This window comes from Gymnoscopelus braueri, assembly GCF_963280865.1.
Source record: "Gymnoscopelus braueri genome assembly, chromosome: 22".
In the NCBI taxonomy this organism is placed as follows: domain Eukaryota; kingdom Metazoa; phylum Chordata; class Actinopteri; order Myctophiformes; family Myctophidae; genus Gymnoscopelus; species Gymnoscopelus braueri.
This window is the reverse complement of record NC_137624.1, coordinates 20426477-20446843: the sequence shown is the minus strand read 5'-3', so window position 1 is coordinate 20446843 and position 20367 is coordinate 20426477. Positions and strand designations below refer to the sequence as shown.

General features: G+C 40.9%; 1 protein-coding gene across 2 annotated transcripts in view; it reads left to right on the top strand.

Moving 5' to 3' along the window:
- The window catches only part of sardh (sarcosine dehydrogenase), a 60386-nt gene that overhangs the window by 2059 nt on the left and 37960 nt on the right, over window positions 1-20367 (top strand). Inside the window, exons 1-9 of one of the 2 annotated variants that reach the window (XM_080419088.1) lie at window positions 2947-3134; window positions 5358-5543; window positions 6265-6401; window positions 8392-8570; window positions 9946-10125; window positions 10482-10605; window positions 11898-11998; window positions 13205-13309; window positions 18223-18352. In XM_080419088.1, coding sequence (XP_080275214.1) covers window positions 5362-5543; window positions 6265-6401; window positions 8392-8570; window positions 9946-10125; window positions 10482-10605; window positions 11898-11998; window positions 13205-13309; window positions 18223-18352 — 1138 coding nt within the window. In that variant the 5' untranslated portion in view covers window positions 2947-3134; window positions 5358-5361. Of the gene's footprint in view, window positions 1-2946; window positions 3135-5357; window positions 5544-6264; window positions 6402-8391; window positions 8571-9945; window positions 10126-10481; window positions 10606-11897; window positions 11999-13204; window positions 13310-18222; window positions 18353-20367 lie in introns of those variants that run through there. The other variant, XM_080419089.1, reaches the window with a different exon arrangement.

Below are 20367 nucleotides of genomic sequence, written 5' to 3'. Positions count from 1 at the left end.
GGTTTAGATGACTGGAGATAGTAACAGCTGCTGCCCATGACACACACACACACACGCGCACGCACGCACACGCACACACACACGCACACACACACACACACACACACACACACACACACACACACGCCTTATTTGTTCCATCAAAGTGATATTGTCATATACATTGTACTTGACAAGGTTGCTCCTCTTAGAACTATGCACTCTAAATCTGAACACTGGCTAAATTACACTTTGTTTGGTCACAAAATGTGCCATAGAAATAGCTATCTATACTGAGACTATACTGAGATGAGTGGTCTTGTACAACCTGTTCTAAAAAGTGCAAAACTGGCCTAAAGGGAAACTGTGGAGAGTACTGTAACTATACTATAATGTGAGGGTAGAGTGGTTAACTCCACCTCTGCGGAAGCGGAGCTTATAGGAACGAGGGAGGGGATTTTACATCTCCAAATTGACTACAGGTAATAACCTGGGGGCTCTTGGAGTGATCAGGAATGTCATAAACTGACCTAACCAGCTGAGTGTGGTTTGACAGTGTGTCACACCACCAATATAGGGACGCTTGGTCACAAAATCATCATCATACCTGAAATAACTGCACCCGTACAGGCATGTTCCAAGCTGTATGATACAAACATACACCATTTTCTGGAATGGCCCAGCTTGTGTTTAGTGACAAAACACAAGTATGGTACTGCACGCCGTTCCTACAGCTTTTTGAGCAATTGCACTGGCTGGAGGAACAGCTCAGATTGATAACATTATCTGTGATTAACGTTTTCTATTCAGACCATTCAGCTCAAAACCTGTTCTTCCAGTCTAATGAACGAGGAAGCCATGGAATATCACGTGTTAAATTTCGTTTTTGTTTTACACCATCAAATGTATTGTGTATGTGCATGCTATGATCCCACCTTTTTTAGCTTCTATAAATCAAAAACATTCCTTGAAAAAACGTACAAAGACTAAAACTAAATAAAAACTAAAGCAAGTCAATTCCTAACTAAAATGAAACTACTTTTACACTTGTAAACCTAACAAAAAATGATCAAGCATCAAACTAATTGAATATTTCATTATGCTGGTTGGAGTGGCTCTGTGCGCATTCGCGCGTGCACGTGTTCGTGCTCTTAAGACTGCGATGCTGTAACCAAACAGCATCATCCCAGAAGCCATATAGATCAATAGTACACTAGTGCTTTGTTTAGAAATGAACCAACAGCTACAATTCCATAAAGGTGAGTTACAGGCATTAGATAAAGGCTTTTGTTTTAATTTAATTAGATTATATTGCATTTTTATGTTGTATTGCCAATACATCATTCCCAACAAGTCTAGGCAATGTTGTTTACATTCAGAGTTCATTTTGAATTATAAAAGGTAACCCCTCAGTGTGCCAGCGTTGCTATTTAGAATATGAAATCTTTGAAGTTCAATATCTCGAACATTCCGAATGCAGATGAAACTTTACAATTACTCGGTCATTGTTGTGATTTTGGTTGACCAACCATGTGGTCCCTTAAGTCTCCATCTAACTTAGGGTGGTGAGTGATGTTTCAGTTGAGCGGAGAACAAGATGACACCAGGCAGTATCACATGACAAGTTCTGAAGTTTAATACACACATGGAGAGTATATATACAGTATTGGACACATTACGTGACCAGAAGATATATGAGACATGTTTACAAATCACGGATCACGGGTATCAATCATGCTTACGTAGATGAGTGATTCACCACATCTGTGTACAGGATCAAGCAAATAAAGGTCATAAATCATGACAGTCATGACTTGTGTAATCTGTAGGCAGAGGGTGATGGGTGAGTTAAAGCTATGCGAGTGTTGCATGCTTTCTCTTATTGAAACCAGCAGAGTGCCCCTCGTAGACGAGGTTCAAGGGTCATAGATTTTGTAACCACATTGTTGGCTTATCTGACCTGGGCTGTAGAGCAGAGCGGAATAAACCTGTTCTGACTTGTCTTCTTCACCGGCCTCAGGCCCAGTGGTTTGAGATATGATATAACAAAATGTAACCACTTGAATCCTAGCGTCCCTATTTTGGGCATGACATAATAGGCAAACAATCTGTGAGAACAGCAGATCTATGAGCTCACAACGTGTTGATCACCTATTTCCGGTGAAAGGATTTGATGTAGAGGGGAAAAGGAGGGGGCCATGGATGGATAGAGCTCTGGGATGCCGGAGTCCCCCAGGGTTCTATATCCTCGCCTCTGCAACCTCTATTGCTTGGCAACCTGTTATATCAAGTCAAGTGAGTGAGCAGGTGAGCAAATGAGAGAGGGAGTTAGTGAACTGTTGCTGACGGGCAGAAACCTCTTCTCTCCAAGTCGGACCAGTCGATTTCATGCGTTTACTTTATGATCCAAAAAGTTTATACAAAAATAAAAAAGGCAGGTTAAAACCAAATAAGGTTATATAGACGATTGTCAAGCCTCTACTTCCACAGGCCTTATTCGGCAAAATATTCAGCAATGTAGTCGAGGGTAGGTACCAGCACCAACTATAAACTCAGCTTACCCACTTTTTCATCTCTAGCTTGTTGTAGGCTATGCAAGTTTGTACTCATCTTTTAAATCAATTAAATATCTCCAATTTACTTAGTCTTTGAATAATAACACCAGACCAGACTTGTTTAGGTTTAGCTACTACAGGATATTTTTGTTTTTGCCAATCATACAGGGATACATAATCTGCAAACAGACAAAATGCTATTCGTGCATTTCAAATTTTGAACGTATTAATTAATTATTAATGTAATAAGCTCCGTTTCGTTTGGTTGCAGCGACGTGTCTCCCTCTCCTACTGTACTCTGCAGCCTGTCTGTCTTGTGAGTGTGGGTCAGGGCAGCCCAGGTTACGTAGCTGACATTACGTTACTACGAGACCTATTCTAGTCCCATAGGAACGATACGAAGGATCTGACAGCCCGAGAGCTGCCTGCCACGCACTGCCGAGATCACCAGCAGCAACGATACACACAACTATTCGGCCATTTTTCGAGTTTCCGCGGTGCTAAATCCTTCACTCCGACCAGTTTTTTTTTTTAAATCAGTGGATTGTAACGGGCCTGCATTTCGGAAACATTCTAAAAGAAGCGGAGACGAAGAGGATTGTAAGTGTGCGCGTGGCAGCTGCTACTCCAGTCGACTGTTTTCTTGCTCGTGGAGAAACTTACACTTGCAGTCGTTTCCTATACAGCAGCCTTGAAGTAAAGGCAGTGCCAACTGCCAAGTATAACGCATGCGATCGCATATGTTATGATCGCATACGTTATACTTGGCAGTTGGCACCGTTACCTCTTTGCTCGTGTCTGTTTTGATACTGTGGTGGTGGGCTGTGGGCATGTGGTAGTGTCCCGTTTCATTTGAAATGTTTGCGTGGTGTGTGTAGGCTTACTAACTAGGCTACATCTGCGCGCTTCGGGGTGCATTGAACTTTCGATACTTTCTTGATCTCGGTTACTTTGTTTACTCGCAGCCGGGGCGATGCCTGGAATTTGTATAGCCTATCAGTGTTGTTACTGTACTATTAAGCCAACCCGGGGCAATGCACGCATTCTTTAGCTAGTTTCCCCCCCCCCCATGTTGATCTCTGCAGGCTGACATAAGGCAGTTTATTATTTGAGCAGTTTAAAGGACCAGCGTCTGCTAATCAACTCTTGTCCTTGTAGTAATGGCATATCATGTGAATATAAAACTTTATATTATTTAGAAAATTAAAGTGAATTTTATTATTTCACTTTGGCCATTTTGCATGGCAAGGAATTAATACATTTCAAATGTTCATAAATAATTGCTTATGCTTCCCATACTCCATAGTAGCCTATATATCCAGCTGTGTTCCATTGATCATTTCCCTGCTCTGATCATTTTCTGCAGCGCCAATAATGAATGTTTAACAAATGGTGGGCTAGTGTCAAATGGGGTAAAATAACCTTCCACATTTTTTCTACAGCAAAGTTCTGTTTGCCATGAGTTTTATATCCTACTTTTTCTGTGCCTCATTGTTACTCTTAAACAGTCTTAAAGTTATTATCAGGTACACTTTATGGGGTCTGAATATTTAGCCATAGGCTACTGCAAAATACAATTCCATTTAGGTGTTGCACATCTAACAAATATTCTCATAGGGAACAAGTTCAACTTACCAAATATCATTGTAAATGTTCTATTTGTCTTTTGACAAAATTATTGATGAGTTACAGAGTAGGCGCTCAGCATTTTAGCTTAGTACGCGACCAGTATTAAACTGACAAAAAACATACCTGTGATGATACATATTAAGATGTTTGATGGTTGATTTTCTAGTTGTACAGGTCCTGTTTTGCGCCTGTTGAACAACGTTATCCACAAAACTCCTCACCATTCATTCGACATGTGATATTGTCACGTAATGTTTTCTAAAACTGCTGTTTAGTTTTGAGGTTATTTGAAGTTTACTTTACACTTCTGTCTGGCTGGCACATGTTTACCTTTTTTGTGGTCTTTCTGATTTGTTTGGCAATTGTCTGCGAGACGATCGATAACATCTTTTGGCTAAGAATTATTTGACCTTTGTTTAGTCTCACTTATAGCGTACCGTTTCTTTATTACATTAGCTCAGCTGAACAGAGTGGGAATGCAACAACAGTCAGAGAATATCAGTGGTGGTACTCACATTTTTTATGTAAAAGTATCAAGACCACAATGCAGAAATATTCTTTTACAAGTACTGGTATTCAGAATTTACTTGAGTAAAAGTACAAAAGTATTGGCATCAAAATGTACTTAAAGTACCAAAAGTAAAAGTACTCATTATGCAGAAATCTTCCATTTCATGTTTTCAAAATGTATAAAATCATTTGAAAATAGCAGATCTACAAGCTCACAACACGTCGTGATTCGACGCGTTGTTAGCTTGTAGATCGGCTCTTTTCAAATAGCCAAAGTCTATATAGGGCTGAAGTGGTTAATGTATGTTTTGTAATATTATTTCAAATCTACAAAGTAACTAGTAACTAGTTGTCCAATAATTGTAGTGGAGTAAAAGTACTATATTTGCCTCTGAGACGTAATGGAGTAGAAGTAAAATAATTGAAATACTCCAGTAAAGTAAAACAATACTTCAAAATTGTACTTAAGTACAGTACTTGAGTACATGTACTTAGTTACTTCACACCACTGGAGTTCAACCCTGTTGAAGACCTGAGTGCTCATCTGCCAAATAAACCCTGATATTTTTTCACCTGAAGACGGAGTGCCTCAGTATTTTTTCCTCTGCCTCACCACAAGCAGAACTTTGGTTTCCTTTGCTTACATGCAAAATGCTCTCTCCCTGTGTGTGCTCTGTCTACAAGGGCCATGGCCTTCCTAGGGAGTACAGTTTGGAGGGCAGTGTCAGCAGTGCGACCCCCGCTCTCCCCTCTATGCCGGGTGAGTGCTCACTCCTACAGCACGGACCACACCCAGGAGAAGAGCGTTCCCTATGAGAAGACCCTCAAACAGGAAGGCGGGGTTCAAGGGCCTACTAAACCTCTACCAAGGTGAGGATGTTTGGAAGAGAGGACAGGTGAATATAGATGCAGTAGTTAGTAGAGGGATGGATGGTTGAATTGATAGATGTGTCAGTTGGTGTTTGGATGTTTGGATTTTGTGGATGGGATGAGGGTTTACTGAATGGATGGGTGGACCAATCAAAAATACGGATTGTATTAAAGGGATAGTTCACCCAAACAATGACTTTTCTATCGATTAGTCCCCCCTCTGGAGACTTGAATTCATGGATATTTTTTTGTTTTTTGTCGCATTCATAAGCCAATAATTTGATGACCAGCGGACCGGTAGGCAGCGGTTCCAGTAGGAGACGCAAAGGAGACTCTTTGTGTCTCGTACCGGAACCGCTGCCGGTCATCAAATTATTGGTTTAAAAAACTAAAAAATATGCATGAATTCAAGTCTCCATGGGGTGACTAATCGATAGGAAAAAAGTCATTTTGGGGGTGAACTATCCCTTTTAAGTCAAGTTTTAAAAGCCACATTTTCAAGGAACTTAAGGAACTGTTCAATTCGGTAAGCTTGGTGGTTCTGATTGTGTTGATGGCTCACACACTGCTCATCATTAATGAGTTGGTGCATTCTACATACAACAAGATTATGTTGCTGATCACAATTCCAAGACACTACTCATTCTGTGACAGAGAAAGTAGCACTTTCTAATCTAATGATGAAGTTGATGATTAACCGGGTCTCTGCTATCTGCCTCAGGTCTGCAGATGCTGTTGTGATCGGAGGGGGCAGCTTGGGCTGTCAGACCCTCTACCACCTTGCTAAAATGGGTATGACCAATGTTGTCCTGCTAGAGAGGGACCGACTGACTGCTGGAACAACCTGGCACACTGCAGGTACCAACATGTGTTTGGTACTATATTGAATACACTTATTGTAAGTCGCTTTGGATAAAAGCGTCTGCTAAATGACTGTAATGTAATGTAATGTAATGTGTTTAGGAGAAGGGGGGTTCGTGCAGGGCTGGGCGACTTCAAATCAATACCACAATTATTTGACACTTTTGCCTCGGTTATGATTAATGACATTTTCACATTTTTAGTGACAATTGCATATCTACAAGCTCACAACAGTATTTTTGCACACCATTATAGTGCAATGAAGTACTGTATAATAGAGTACTAATATATTAAGTCGATTTATAAAAATAAATCTATTAAGAGTTTTTTGTGTTGATTCGTCGATATTATAAACATAATTTTAGTTCTCAGCAATGACATGCAGTGCATACTATTGACAGTAGAGGGATGCACCTTGCTGTGTCTATCCTGCAGGAAATATTATTTTGTAACGTGAACGTTACAAAAGTTGGCGGTGCATTTAATTATTTATGCACTCACAGCCTTCCCCAGAGAGTGAGAGAAAGATTTTAGTTGTCCAGGGAAGACACATGTCTGTGAAGCAAGCTCCATGGACTCCCTAACTCAACTACAAGTAGTATAAGGAAGAAACAGCCCGGCCGCAACCAGATGCAAGCATGCACTGCAAAAGCAGATCAGACAAGGAGGAATCATAGCCAGGTTGAGCACCACAGCTTTACTGATCCCACCATTGCAGCTGGTGAGAGAGAGGAGGACCAGCCTTCCCAGCAGGAGGTGCAGCAACAACAACAACAGCACAGCCCACAGCACAACGAAACACCAAGCAGAGAACCCACAAGAGGAGCACCAGAGAAGCCAATCCGGAAAGCCAAAGTCAAGTGGCCAAAAGCCAACGACAAAGACTCCTGGAGCAGCTTCGATCAGAATCTATGCACCACCCTCCAAAGTGCACTAAGAGGCAGCGTAACCTACTCCAAACTAAACATCATGGGACACATCATCTACGAGGAAGTCAAAGAGCGATTTGGAGATATGCTTCAGAGGAGGATTATTCCCAAACAGAACGGGAGGCGGGAGATGGAAATCCTCCAGCTCGAAGTGGTGAAGATGGAAGAGGAGAGCAGAGCTATATGCTCAAGGCTGTGGGCCAACAGCAACAAGGGAGACGGATCAATTGGGAGGCCGTAGTCAACAGGGTCATCACCTGGGCAGACATGTGGAAGATGCCCCAAGCGAGGCTGAGCTTCCTTATCAGGGCCATGTACGATACCCTTCCCAGTCCCTGGAATCTGCACTTGTGGTCCCATTGTCACTTACTGTACCAGAGTCTTGTTTGTTTGTATATACCGGAATGCTAGAGATGGCAACATGCTCGATGTCTTGTACAATATTGAAAAACTCAACCTCATTTTAAATGATTGACTGACTGATTAATTGATTTGGGCCATAATAATTGGGGTAGATTTGAAGAATTTCAAATTTGTATATACTTGTGTTAACATGGTAATTTGCAAGGGAAAAAAAGAAAGTGTATAATCACTCATGTGACGCATGTGACTTCAGTTGACTTTAGAGATTAGCCTGTGCTAGTGATGGCTTATTAATGAACAATGCATTTTAAACTGCAAAAAGAATTGACTGAATAAGAGCCACACAGTTAATACCATCAGGATTAACCCAGTGGTCTGCCTTCATTCATGCCAAGTTATTAGACACAGTGCTTTATAGAACACTCAGTACATACATACACGTACAAAGCCCTGATACTAGCCGTATTAGTGGCATATCTTTTGCTGGCCAGTTATTTTGATTTAAAAAGAAAATACATTTAAATAAATGTATTTAAAAACACTATTATGCCCACATACATACGAGTAATATGAGTAATATTCACGTTAGAGTGTATGCCTGCTTATGTGTATTTAATATGTATTGTAGCCTACATTGTGCTGTGATACATTTACATAAGCATGATTACATGCGTTCCCGCCTGTGTTACCAATAGGCCTTCTGTGGCAGCTGCGGCCCAGTGATGTGGAAGTTGAACTCCTAGCCCACACCAGGAACGTGATCAGCAAAGACCTGGAGGAGGAGACTGGCCTCGACACAGGATGGATCCAAAATGGAGGTCTTTTCATCGCCTCCAACAAACAGAGACTGGACGAGTACAAGCGCCTCATGTCGGTACGGACTGACACCAGACAGATACCTTGTTATTGGTCATTGTGGAAGAGGTAGAGATGAGTGGAAGAGAGGGTGGATGGATGGATGATTGGGGGGTTAGAGGGAAGGAGGTAGGGGTGTTTGAAGGGAGGGAAGATGCACCGGTGAATATACAATCATTTTTTTTTTTATTGCACTGCATTGGACTCGCTGTCAGGCATTTGAGACCATGTGATGTGGTTTGAGCCCTAACCACTCTGCTATCGGGTCGTCGGGACACGTTTTTTATAATTTATTCTGTATGAAAATTATGACTTCAATTAAGACACCATAATAGGTCTGTTGAGCTATTTAGGGGATACACATAACCTGTATTTATCATACACCACACATATTGCTAACCTACAACAAGCTGTTAAAAAAACCCTGACATGTCTGCTTGAGTGGAAACATCTTTCCAACATAGTGTTTTCATCTCACGGTCTCGATATGAACATTAACTTGTGTTTCTGAGCACACGTCTAAACAATAAGTTCTGTCATCAGCCAGTAGTGTCTAAACTAAATATTGGAATTTGCCTCTACAACATCTACAGGAGGAATCATAAATGTATGGTTATAAGCAAGGATAAAACTATAATAAAATATAAAGACTTATGGTTCATCGGGTTCATCTCAGCTCTGGTTTCCCTTCTGTGCCGGGCTGGATGCCTTGTTTAGCTTTTGCCGTGCATTAATTTGTCACAGCGTGCAGCGGTCAAAGTTCAGCAAGGTTGAACTTGAGCTGAGCTCACCGTGGCAACTCGTCATTTCACAGCACAAGCTATTGGAAGTAATGGGTTTAAGAGTGCAGCTGTGCCGGGGCCATTTTCAGTAGGCTAGCAATGTACTGGATTGAAGTGGTATAGGAGAGAAGTGGGTGATCATCAGCATTAAAATACGGGTCTAAGTTAACATATTTTATATGCCTAAATATTGGAAGATATTGATACAATTTGACATATGTTTTCAAAAATATGTATGAATTCATGGCACTTACCTTTCGTTTGGCAATTCTTAATGAAGAAGAATTGAAAAGACCAGAAATCGCGTGAGCGAGTATGTGTACTGAAGTTGACACCATTCTGGTAAATTATGCATTATGTTAATTTATGTAAAGGTATTTGACATCAGCTAGTTTTAATATTTGCAATTATTCATAATTAGCTTATTATCCAATTAGTCTGCCTGACAATTACAGATGTAATCCTGTAATTAATCTAGTATTTAAGCTAGAATCATGCATATACAATAACAGGGCATATATCCTGTTCCGCTGATGTCATAGTGGCCAGGCAGATGACCAAGAACGCATAACTTAAGTAAAGTTAATCATATTCTTAATGATTCCTCTCTAGCTGGGTAAGGTTTACGGTATCGAGTCCTACGTCCTGTCCCCTGCGGAGACCAAAGACCTGTATCCACTGATGAATGTTGATGACCTATACGGAACACTGTATGTACCTAAAGATGGAACCATGGACCCAGCAGGCACCTGTACCACTCTGACCAGGGCTGCTTCTGCCAGGGGAGCAACGGTAATGTGTACAATACTACTGACACAATGGTCTCATTCCTGTTCCTTTCTCCTCTCCTCTCCTCTCCTCTCCTCTCCTCTCCTCTCCTCTCCTCTCATCTCCTCTCCCCAGATTTGTTTGTTTGCCAGTCTAATTGTTTCTTTCCTTTAACTGTAATAACTATAATATAAAGTGGAGAGTAGTTAAATAACTGCTCTGATAATTCCATTATGTCTCGCCAAGAAGCATGTTTTAGATAACGTCATATCCCCTAAAACTGTAGTATTTTTTATAATCTGGAAAATAACTGAATTTTGATTTTTTTTTTAATCTGATTGGCTGTGACGTTTGTGTCTGTGTGCCCCTCCTCCAAACAGGTGATAGAGAACTGTCCGGTGACTGGTATCCAGGTGCGGGCAGATGACCTTGGAGTGAAGAGAGTCAAAGCAGTAGAGACTATTCATGGCACCATTGAGACACCCTGTGTGGTCAACTGTGCAGGTTAGATACTATTAATATCATAACTACTATGAAGGAATCATTAAGTCTACTTAGAACATTTTATTAAAACATTTTAATTGTGAAACGTAACAAAAAACAATAAAGTCTAGGCAAATGTTATTGAAATAAAGCATCTCTCTCTGTCTCTTTGTCTGTCTGTCTGTCTCTCTATCTGTCTCTCTCTCTCAAAGATGCACATGCAGCATCTACTTTTCAACAGTTTTTGTTGTGAAGCAACCTACGTAGGGGCGTATCTTAATCTGAATAATGCGCTCTCTAAATAGCAGGAAAATACTGTACCTCGACTGTGCTGGCCTGGACATTAGATGAGGTCTGAGGCTGAGCTGGTCTAAGGTGCAGTCGAGATACAGCCTGTAATCTCTCTTGCAGATAAAGTGTGCTGTACAGTACAACAGTTTGTTGTCTCCGCCAGGCCAAAGGCATGGCCGAGACTGTGTTTTGCACCCTGTCCGTCCGTCTGTCTGTCCGTGTGTCTGTGTGTCCGTCCGTCTGCTCCAAGGAGCACTTTTTCTAGTTACCCATGTATTTCTTGCACTGACCACCAGAGGGTAGTCCGTAACTGATTGCACAAACATTAGGGGCCTCTTCTGTTTGTCTTAGAACTTGAGTGCAAACGAATAGTTGGCTTAGCCTGGTTAATGTGACTCTGGCTTTAGAGTCTGTGAAGGCCCCTACAGTACGTACTGTAGATAATGAAGGGGCTGTGCCAGCAGGGTCCTATTTTCATTGGATATCCTAATGTTGAATCTATCATATCACAATCTACAATACTGTATGTATCACCACATTAAACCACATCCTTCCCATATTAACTAGCTAATGTTAAGGCAAAAGTATACTGAAGTCTCTGGTTATTCTCTCTGGTGACAAAAAAAAATAGTTATATTCATACTTTTTTCAGCTGAAGAAATGTTACAACAAACACAGACTTGCGACAAAATATTAATTCAGTCTAGCTGCGTTTTTCCCCTTGTTTTTTTTCTTTTAGTGTCTCAAGTGGGCGCATAGCTAACGGGGGCATTGCACATTCAAATATGAGAACCTATCAAAATATTCCATCATTGGAATGAATGGATCCTACCCAAACCTAGTCGGTACAGCTTGATGACACTGTACTACGCAGTTAGCCTATAGGCCTGCTAGTTGGCCTGGGTCCTTTATAGCTTGTTAATAACAGTAATCTTTTAAATAAAAGAGATTCTTGATTTGTAGGTGAGATTTTTGATATGTTGTGTGCTTATGTTGTGTGTCTGTCCACGTGTGCCATGCAGGTGTCTGGGCCCCCAAGCTGGGCGACATGGCAGGAGTCAGGGTGCCTCTCGTTGCTATGCACCATGCCTACGTAGTAACCGAGAGAATTGAGGGTATACAGGTAAGACCAGACCCCTGCCCTCTGAACTTTCACTCAGTTATTACAGTCAAACAAAATCTTTATATATTTACATTTATTTTTGTTATGGTCCTCAGACATTGTAGCAGCACTAGTAATTACTATAAATGTATAAATAAGTTAAAGTTGTCTGTGGGTTTGTCTTGTGTTGTGTGTTCTTGTGTCCTGTATTAGTTATTTGACCAACAGGGGGCACTACAGGCCGTTATGTGTAGGAAGTGCTGAGTTGAACGTGTTAGATGTGAGTGTACTGTAAGTGTGAGTGACTGGATGCCACTGACAACAGTGACAGTGTGTGTGGTTGTGTCTGTGAGTGATGATGGTAATGAGGGTTTATTAACTGTATTTATTCTCCATGTCATCATCAGCATGCATCTATGCCATAGATTCTATGGTATATGTATGTGTACAGTTGTGTGTGTGTGTGCGTGTGTGTGTGTGTAGGTCAAAGCTGAACTGTCTTTTGCAGTTTTTCAGAAGATACAGCATTACTACTGTATGTGCAAAGCCACACACATGCATAAACACACATAAGCAAGATATATACAGATATTTACACATGCGCATATCATCAGGAGAGCTGTACCTTCAACCAGACTTGTGCGACGATGTGTTGCATTGTTTTTCATGTGTGACACATCATGTGAGTGCAGATTAGACTTTAGATTGCACAAAATACCAGACCAAGCATCTTCCTGACAGTGTGTGTGTGTGAACGTTTGAACGTGTAGTTGAGGGCGCTTGGGTGGCGCACGGGTAAAGTACCTATCCACCACCGTGGTGTCTAGAGCGACTATACGAACACAATTGGCCCATGTTCGGTGGAGGGACTAAAAAAAAAAGGAAAAGAAAGTATAGTTGTATTGTGTGTGTGTGTGTGTGTGTGTGTGTGTGTGTGTGTGTGTGTGTGTGTGTGTGTGTGTGTGTGTGTGTGTGTGTGTGTGTGTGTGTGTGTGTGTGTGTGTGTGTGTGTGTGTGTGTGTGTGTGTGTGTGTGTGTGTGTGTGTGTGTGTGTGTGTGTGTGTTCATTATCGAACAAACACAGCGTCTCTCCCTCCAAGACTTTAATTATGACTGAATTTACTGCCATGAAGGACATGGAATTAAACAAACTCAGTCTGATTAGTTTTTCATCACAGATCAAAGTTTTCACTTCTACTGTATCTTCTCTTTTTCTTTTTTTTTCAGAATATGCCAAATGTCAGGGACCATGATGCTTCAGTGTACCTGCGTCTGCAAGGTGACGCTCTCTCCGTCGGGGGGTATGAAAACAATCCTGTCTTCTGGGATGACGTAAGTAACCCAAATGATACTTAACTCTCTGGCTGTTTTACAATTAATGACAAGGTGACCTTAAATGTTCTTTTTTTTTTGGGTCCCTTTTATTGTGTCCCACTATTGGTTGGCCTGAGACTAGACGGCATCAAATACTGTCTGAATATCGGATTTCCTGTCTGACTCTTTGACCCCCCCTGTCTGTGTGCATGACCGTCTCTTTGAATTACTGTTGGTCCTCCTATCTTATCAGTCCAACTGTCTGCTTGAATTACTGTCCGTTTTAAACCCAACCGAGATTTTGGAAAGTCCTAGACCACCCATTACCGATGTTTCTAATCAATTTGAAAAACTTGATTTGATTGAAGTGTCTATTTGAGAACATTTTAACTTATAAGCAAGCAAATAATAATGGAACACAAATACATTTTTGATAGAGGAGTTTTGAATTAAGTGTTACATTTCAATATAATTATGAAAAGATTTCACAACGCTTTTCGACCTTGTAGAGCTGCTGTTTTGAAAACTTTTACCTATAGTCTCCTATATCTCCAAAACGTTACTTACTTACTGACGCTGTAGTATGATCAAGTAGGGCATTAATTAACAAAAAAACACAAAAAGTTATAATATGGAGAATATACGCGGTTCCTGCCCAACAGCAACGCTATAATAGCATGCCCAAAATAGGGACGTTAGGTTGAACATGTTTAAAATACTGGACACATCGGCTGCATAATTGCAGATGCCAATGTCGTCAAAAAAAGGTCAAATAATGGCCGATATATCAGTCGGGCTCTACTGTCTGTCCACCTGTCTATCTCTGACTGTGACAGTTTGAGTTAACCCATTCAATCCGGGAACGCATCTCTGTCCTTTTACATTTATTTGGCTACTCAAAAAATAATAGATATACAAGCTCAAAGCGCCACAGAGTGCCGCGCTATGAGCTTGTAGATCTGCTCATAGCTTGTAGATCTGCTTTTGCCGCCGATCCCCATCAAAATATGTTGTTCCAGGGACCCCCCAGAAGCAAAGATTTGAGTAAAAAGAAATTGCTTTAAAAAACATATATATTCAAAGATTTACACACATTTTCAAAAAAAAATGCAGATCTACAAACTTGTAGATCTGCTATAGGCCAAAGTATAAAACAATGGTTATAGCTAAAAATCTAAAATGACGGAGTATGCGTTCCCGGCTTGAATGGATTAACAGAAAAACATCAAATCTCTTTCATTTGATTATTTAATGCATTTTCCTGTCTATCCTCTTATGTTTTTTTCTCCCCCCCCTCTTTCCACATATGCCTACCTAATGCATTCTCTTTTGAGTGTATTACTTCCTGCTGTGTTAGCTTGGAGGCCACAAGCCAGAAGACTCAGCATATCACTTCACTACACAAATATATATTCAACTTTCAATTGCTATTTACACACTCTGGCATGCACTATGGTTCAGCTGGTGGTGTTTTGGGGGGTGGGGGGTTGTGGATTACTGGATTCAATTTTAAAAGTTTTTGGGCCCAAGCCAAGGCAAACTCTCAAGGCTCACCTGTATTCATAACCGTCCAAAATAGCCTCTATAACACGTGTTATCAATCTCACGACTCTAATCGTTTAGTTTTATTTACTAATGCCAAATAAAAAGTGTAAAAAGTGTAGCAGGCTTGCGTGCCTTTCAAATAATGTTGGCAGAGCAGAAAAGTGCACTATAACAAACAAACAAAGTTTTCAAGGCAGTTCCATGGGATGGGTCTCATCATTGAGAAGCATGGAGAGTGATCCTCAGGAAAGCTTGCAGTGTTTGTTCAGTTCTGTGGATTTGCTATGTAGTGTCAAGCAGTATCTTCATGTCCGCTCTTGCTGTGTGATTGCATGTATTTATCTGCGCCCTTCCTGCACAGTTGGAACATAGACCCTCTAGTACTCAGGAATAGCAACCATTCATCCTATTCATTTTCATAATGATGCACTGAATGAGATGGAAACATTCTTTAGTAGATTCATATTGTAAGAATTGTACAGACTCACTTAAATGTGTTAGGAAAACAAGCCATACAGTAGGCCTCTATTTTGATGATCCATTTGATCCCTACCGGTCAAATACAAATGAGAAGACAAGATTTCCAGACATTTCCAGAATGTTTTACCTGCTTCTGTTTCTCCTTTGAAAATCTATCCATTCCTTACTCCTCTTATTACCTATTGACCTGTGTTCACTTGAACAAAGTATTCACTTGAACAAAGTATATCGGTAGGCCTATCACAGACATATTATAATGGATTTTTGTATGCTGTTTTTATGGCATGGCTCTGTAGGAGGATAGCTGTCTATAAGAGGGTCTGTCTGTGTTTCTGTCTGCCTGTTAGTCTGAGGCCAATCTGGGAACGCATTCGGTAACGAAGATTAGTTGTTTATTGTTTTTTTTGTGTTAAAGCGGTAAGGTAAGTGATTTTCTTTGGTTAAAATAAGTGTTAAATTGCTCTATATAGTACTCATTGCTATAGAGTGTTTGTTCAGTAACAGGAGTCTAGCAATGATTACTATCAGAATATAGTGATTTACCTTTTTAACAAAAAACCTTTTGATGTAACCAAAAAATATCACTTACCCGACCTTTAAACAGGGGCTAATCTCACAAAAGACCGATCAGTGCCACATTTATTGTACACGCTGCCAGTAGGCCAAGGAGATACTGTACCTCCACACATTTTATATTTTCTGAAATACGTGACTTACATTTTACAATGGAAGTCAGTGAGGTGTGCATAGGGCTGGAACCTTATCCATATATCAAGTCATACGTCATAGATACATCATAGATGTATGTATAGTACTGTCCTGATGGGAGCCACGCCTTGTGTTTTTAAACTGTCTGTGACTAAAAGATATTATTTTAGTTGCCTAGCAACATATCCAAAACCAAGCTACAAGTGCCATACACATTTTGGGAATACAAGGTTATTTTGTGGAACTCAACGAAACCCTGCTGATGAGTTGTGAGGTGGCAGATTAACATACATACTGTACAGTATGAATGCTGTATGTAGACAGGGCCACACTGTCAAAACAAGTTTAGTTTCCTGCAATTAACCACGTTTGTCTTAGTTTGCATAAAAAGGTTATTAATGCCAAAGCAGTGAAACATGAAATGTGTTGAATGTTGAAAACTATCCGCCTCTGTGAATTTCAACACCAAAAAAAAACTGTACTTGCACAGGTTTTAGGAGAGCAACAATTTATATATTTCTACATATACTGTATTTGTATTGTCAATATATGTATGCAGTCTACTGCTCAGAGTCAGACTTATGCTTTCTGTCTCATGTCTGTGTCATGTGCAGACTTGTTGCATATAGTGGCAGAGCTTTGACATTCTACAGAATTTATGCGAACGGCAGGTTTTTTTCCCCCCTTCTGTCTGGTCAATGGGTGCTTTGATGTAGTGTGAACGATCTATCTAGAAGAAAGGGTGGAAAGTGCAAAGAACAGAATTAACAGAGTGATAGAAGAAAAGACACCTACTGGGTAAAGACGCACTGTCTGGATCGATGGCTTTGAAGGGATTGGCTACAGGGTCTTGGATAAAGTTAATTGCTCCTTCAATATCCAAGGACAAGCTTTGCTATTCTGCAGTGTTATGCATGAAAAGTTTATATGAAAGGGAAAAAAGCTGTCTTTTGGGTGATCTTCAATATGAAATCAAAACTATGAATGGAAAAGCACCTCATGAACCTGGCATCTAACTCACTAAATGCGTGATGTCCCATGTCAATAGATACTGGGGGGGGGGGGGGGGGTTCATGCCTCACTGTGCTATCACATCGAGAGAGATGCAAGCTGTGCTGTATCACCTGTAACTTGCTTAAAGAAAACTAAGGCTAGTTAAAAACACGGACAAGCTTTAGTTCTGTTGAAACAGGAAGACTTTCTGTCACAGTGGTCCACAGACACCACAATAGCAGCTGTGTTGTTGTTTAATATTTAACTAAAAGTCTGTGCCCTTGAGTTACGTTGGGGACATAAACAAACTTGCAGAACCACCAGGGGGTGCTAAAGGTTTGAGCTCTGCATCTATGTCACGTTGTATACTTATTAAAACTTACCAAGAGTGGATGGATTTTGCCATTATAATAAGAAGAGCACCAAGAGTATGGGAACATAGGAGTATATGGGAACATAGGAGTCTTCTTACATCATTGTATCTACATTAGAATCATTATCTTTAAAGACGTTTGTTCTAACAAATAATGAAATAATAATGATAAATATTGGCTGAGTTGGCTGAGTCTGTACATGTTTTGCATGTTTGGTACATTGATGTATATGAATGTGTGCACATGTTTAGTATGCAGCAGGGGTCTTCAACGTTTTTCAGGCCAAGGTTGCCGCCTAGTTGACAAAGAGATGAAGCAGGGACCCCCACTACATATTGAATAAAATTGTGTTGCAGATAAAACAAAATCATATATTTTCTAGATAGGTTCATAGACTTGGTTGACATACATCATTTTTCTATTAACATGTTGGATTTGTGTTAATATGCATTTACAGACAGTTAAGATTTTAAACCCTCAATATTCAGTCAACTTGACCGTTGGCTTTTTCTTTTTTCGTCCACACCAACTCTCTGAAAATAACCGATCTACAAGCTCACAATGCCTCACAGCGCGAGGCATTGTGAGCTTGTGGATCTGCTATTTTTGGCTTATGTTCCCCATCACACAAAGATTTGTGGGTGGTTAAGAAAATATCCCACTTAGTTTTATCATTTGAACCATGCATGTATAACTATAGTAGTACTGTATGTGCAGTATTGCCTTTTCATCTATGCCTATTCAGTGGTGGTCTCTGTCTGAAACTAAGAGTGTGGTCAGTATGGCTTGTTTTGAACTTTAATTTAGTTCGACACGTGTGTTGTTTCCTAGGTGTCTGATAAGTTTGCATTCAGCCTGTTTGATCTGGACTGGGATGTGTTCATGCAGCACATAGAGGGCGCCATGAACCGAGTTCCTGCTCTGGAGCAGACTGGCATTAAATCCACTGTCTGTGGACCAGGTAACTAAGACACACACACACACACACACACACACACACACACACACACACACACACACACACACACACACACACACACACACAGACTCACAGACTCACAGACTCACAGACTCACTAGCCTCGGAAACCCAGGCTTTTTTTTTTGTTACAAAAGAAAAAAAGCCTGGGGGAGCGATGCAGGAACGATGGTCTTGGACCTTGTTATCTCCTAACCAATCAGAGTGCAGAGGGGCGTCGCTCTAAATTTGGTGACGTCAGCGTGCTCCGTGCACAGGCCGAGGGGGGGGGGGGGAGGGGAGGGGAGGCGGGGACATAGATTGGTGAAGCAATAGGAAGCCACGCACAAATCCAGGCGGCTGTGTTTGGGTCCGCCCTTCAAGACCATGGATTGAGCTCGTAGCCTCAGGCTACAGACTCACAGACTCACATACACACAGAGACAGACAGAGGTGTGTGCACTATTGTACGTTTTGCCAAAGTGTCAAGTGAAAAGATACACAATTACACCAGTTACAATTTTTTTTTTAAGTACAAGCTACAAAGCAACTACAGTCAAATTCTTCATTCTGTATGTGAACATACCTGGCCAATCAAATTATTTTCTGATCTTAAATGCTGCATTACAGTTAAGTGATAGAATGTTCTGAACTTATTAGCTGAATGAAGTGAACAACAAATACCTTTAGCTGTTTGGTCATCACATCCACATTCCTAATAGCAAAATAATTAGATGATTCATATATTTGAATATATATATTTATATATTTTTTATATTAAAAAGTTGGTCAGACTCCTGACGTTTTATTTAGTATAGATAGAGGAGGCTGAGTTCCTTCGGTGTGTGTAACAGGATGCTGCAGATGTTCTATCAGTCTGTAATGGCTAGCTCTCTCTTCTTTGCGATTGCATGCTGGGGGGGGGGGGTTACATTAATGCTGGGGACACAAGCAACCTGAACAGGCTGTTCAGGAAAGCCACTGTAGCTCCCTCGTGTGGGCTAACCTGGACAGGGTGGCGGAGGTGATATAGGTGCATATAGCGAGGAAGCTGGACGCTATTATGAACAACCACTCAAATCCCCTTCACTTGGAGGTTGTGGGAAGGTTTAGCAGCAGGGATAGAATTCCAAGGACAAGTTGTCCTATGTTTCATGCATATAGTGTTATGCATGAAACAGGAAAAAAATATACTCTTATAATATTTGGGTGATCTTCAATATTTCAAAACTACAAAGGGAGAAGCACCTCGTGAACCTGGCATCTAACTCACTAAACTTGTGATGCCCCATGTCAGTAGATACCTGGGGTGGGGTTGAGTGGGCACGATGGCCGCTCAGTAGACTAATTGCTCGTAAACAAGCAGTACGGTAACGGTATGGACATGCTTACTGTGCGTTCTCTTGTATTTTCCTTTGTATTGCACTATTCAAGCACTGCTGAGGGTGTATAGAGAGTCTTATCTTATTTTATATGATCTTAGTCAATAAGAGTTGCAAGAACAAGAGTCACATTGGTCATTCGACGCCGACCAAGGACCGGTCGGGACACAAGAGCAAGTGCTCTCTGTACGTTTTTGTCAGTTTGAGCAGGAGTCACCAAGATGTTGTCAATGGAAGAAATGGAAGGATCCTGCACATCCTGCAGGCGACAAGACGATAAGCTCTTATATTTTATCTAGGTTGAGCTTGAGGAGGTGGGATGACATCCACCGAGAGATGTCAGCCAGGCATGCAGAGATGAGCTCTTCAACTTTTGAGGCCGAGGAAGGAAAGGAGAAAAACAGTTGCATGTCATCCGTGTAGCAGTGATAGGAGAAGTTGTGAGCGGAGATGACAGAGCAGAGGAATTCATTGTGGAGTGATAGAGAACGGTAACCAGAACTGAGTCCTGGGGAACTGTGGTCGAGTACAGGGTGATTAAAGCAAACCTCTGAAGGACACCATGGTGAGTTAGACCTGTCGAGTATAGAAAGAGAATCACTTCAGGGCATTTCCTGTGATACAATACCAAGTTTCA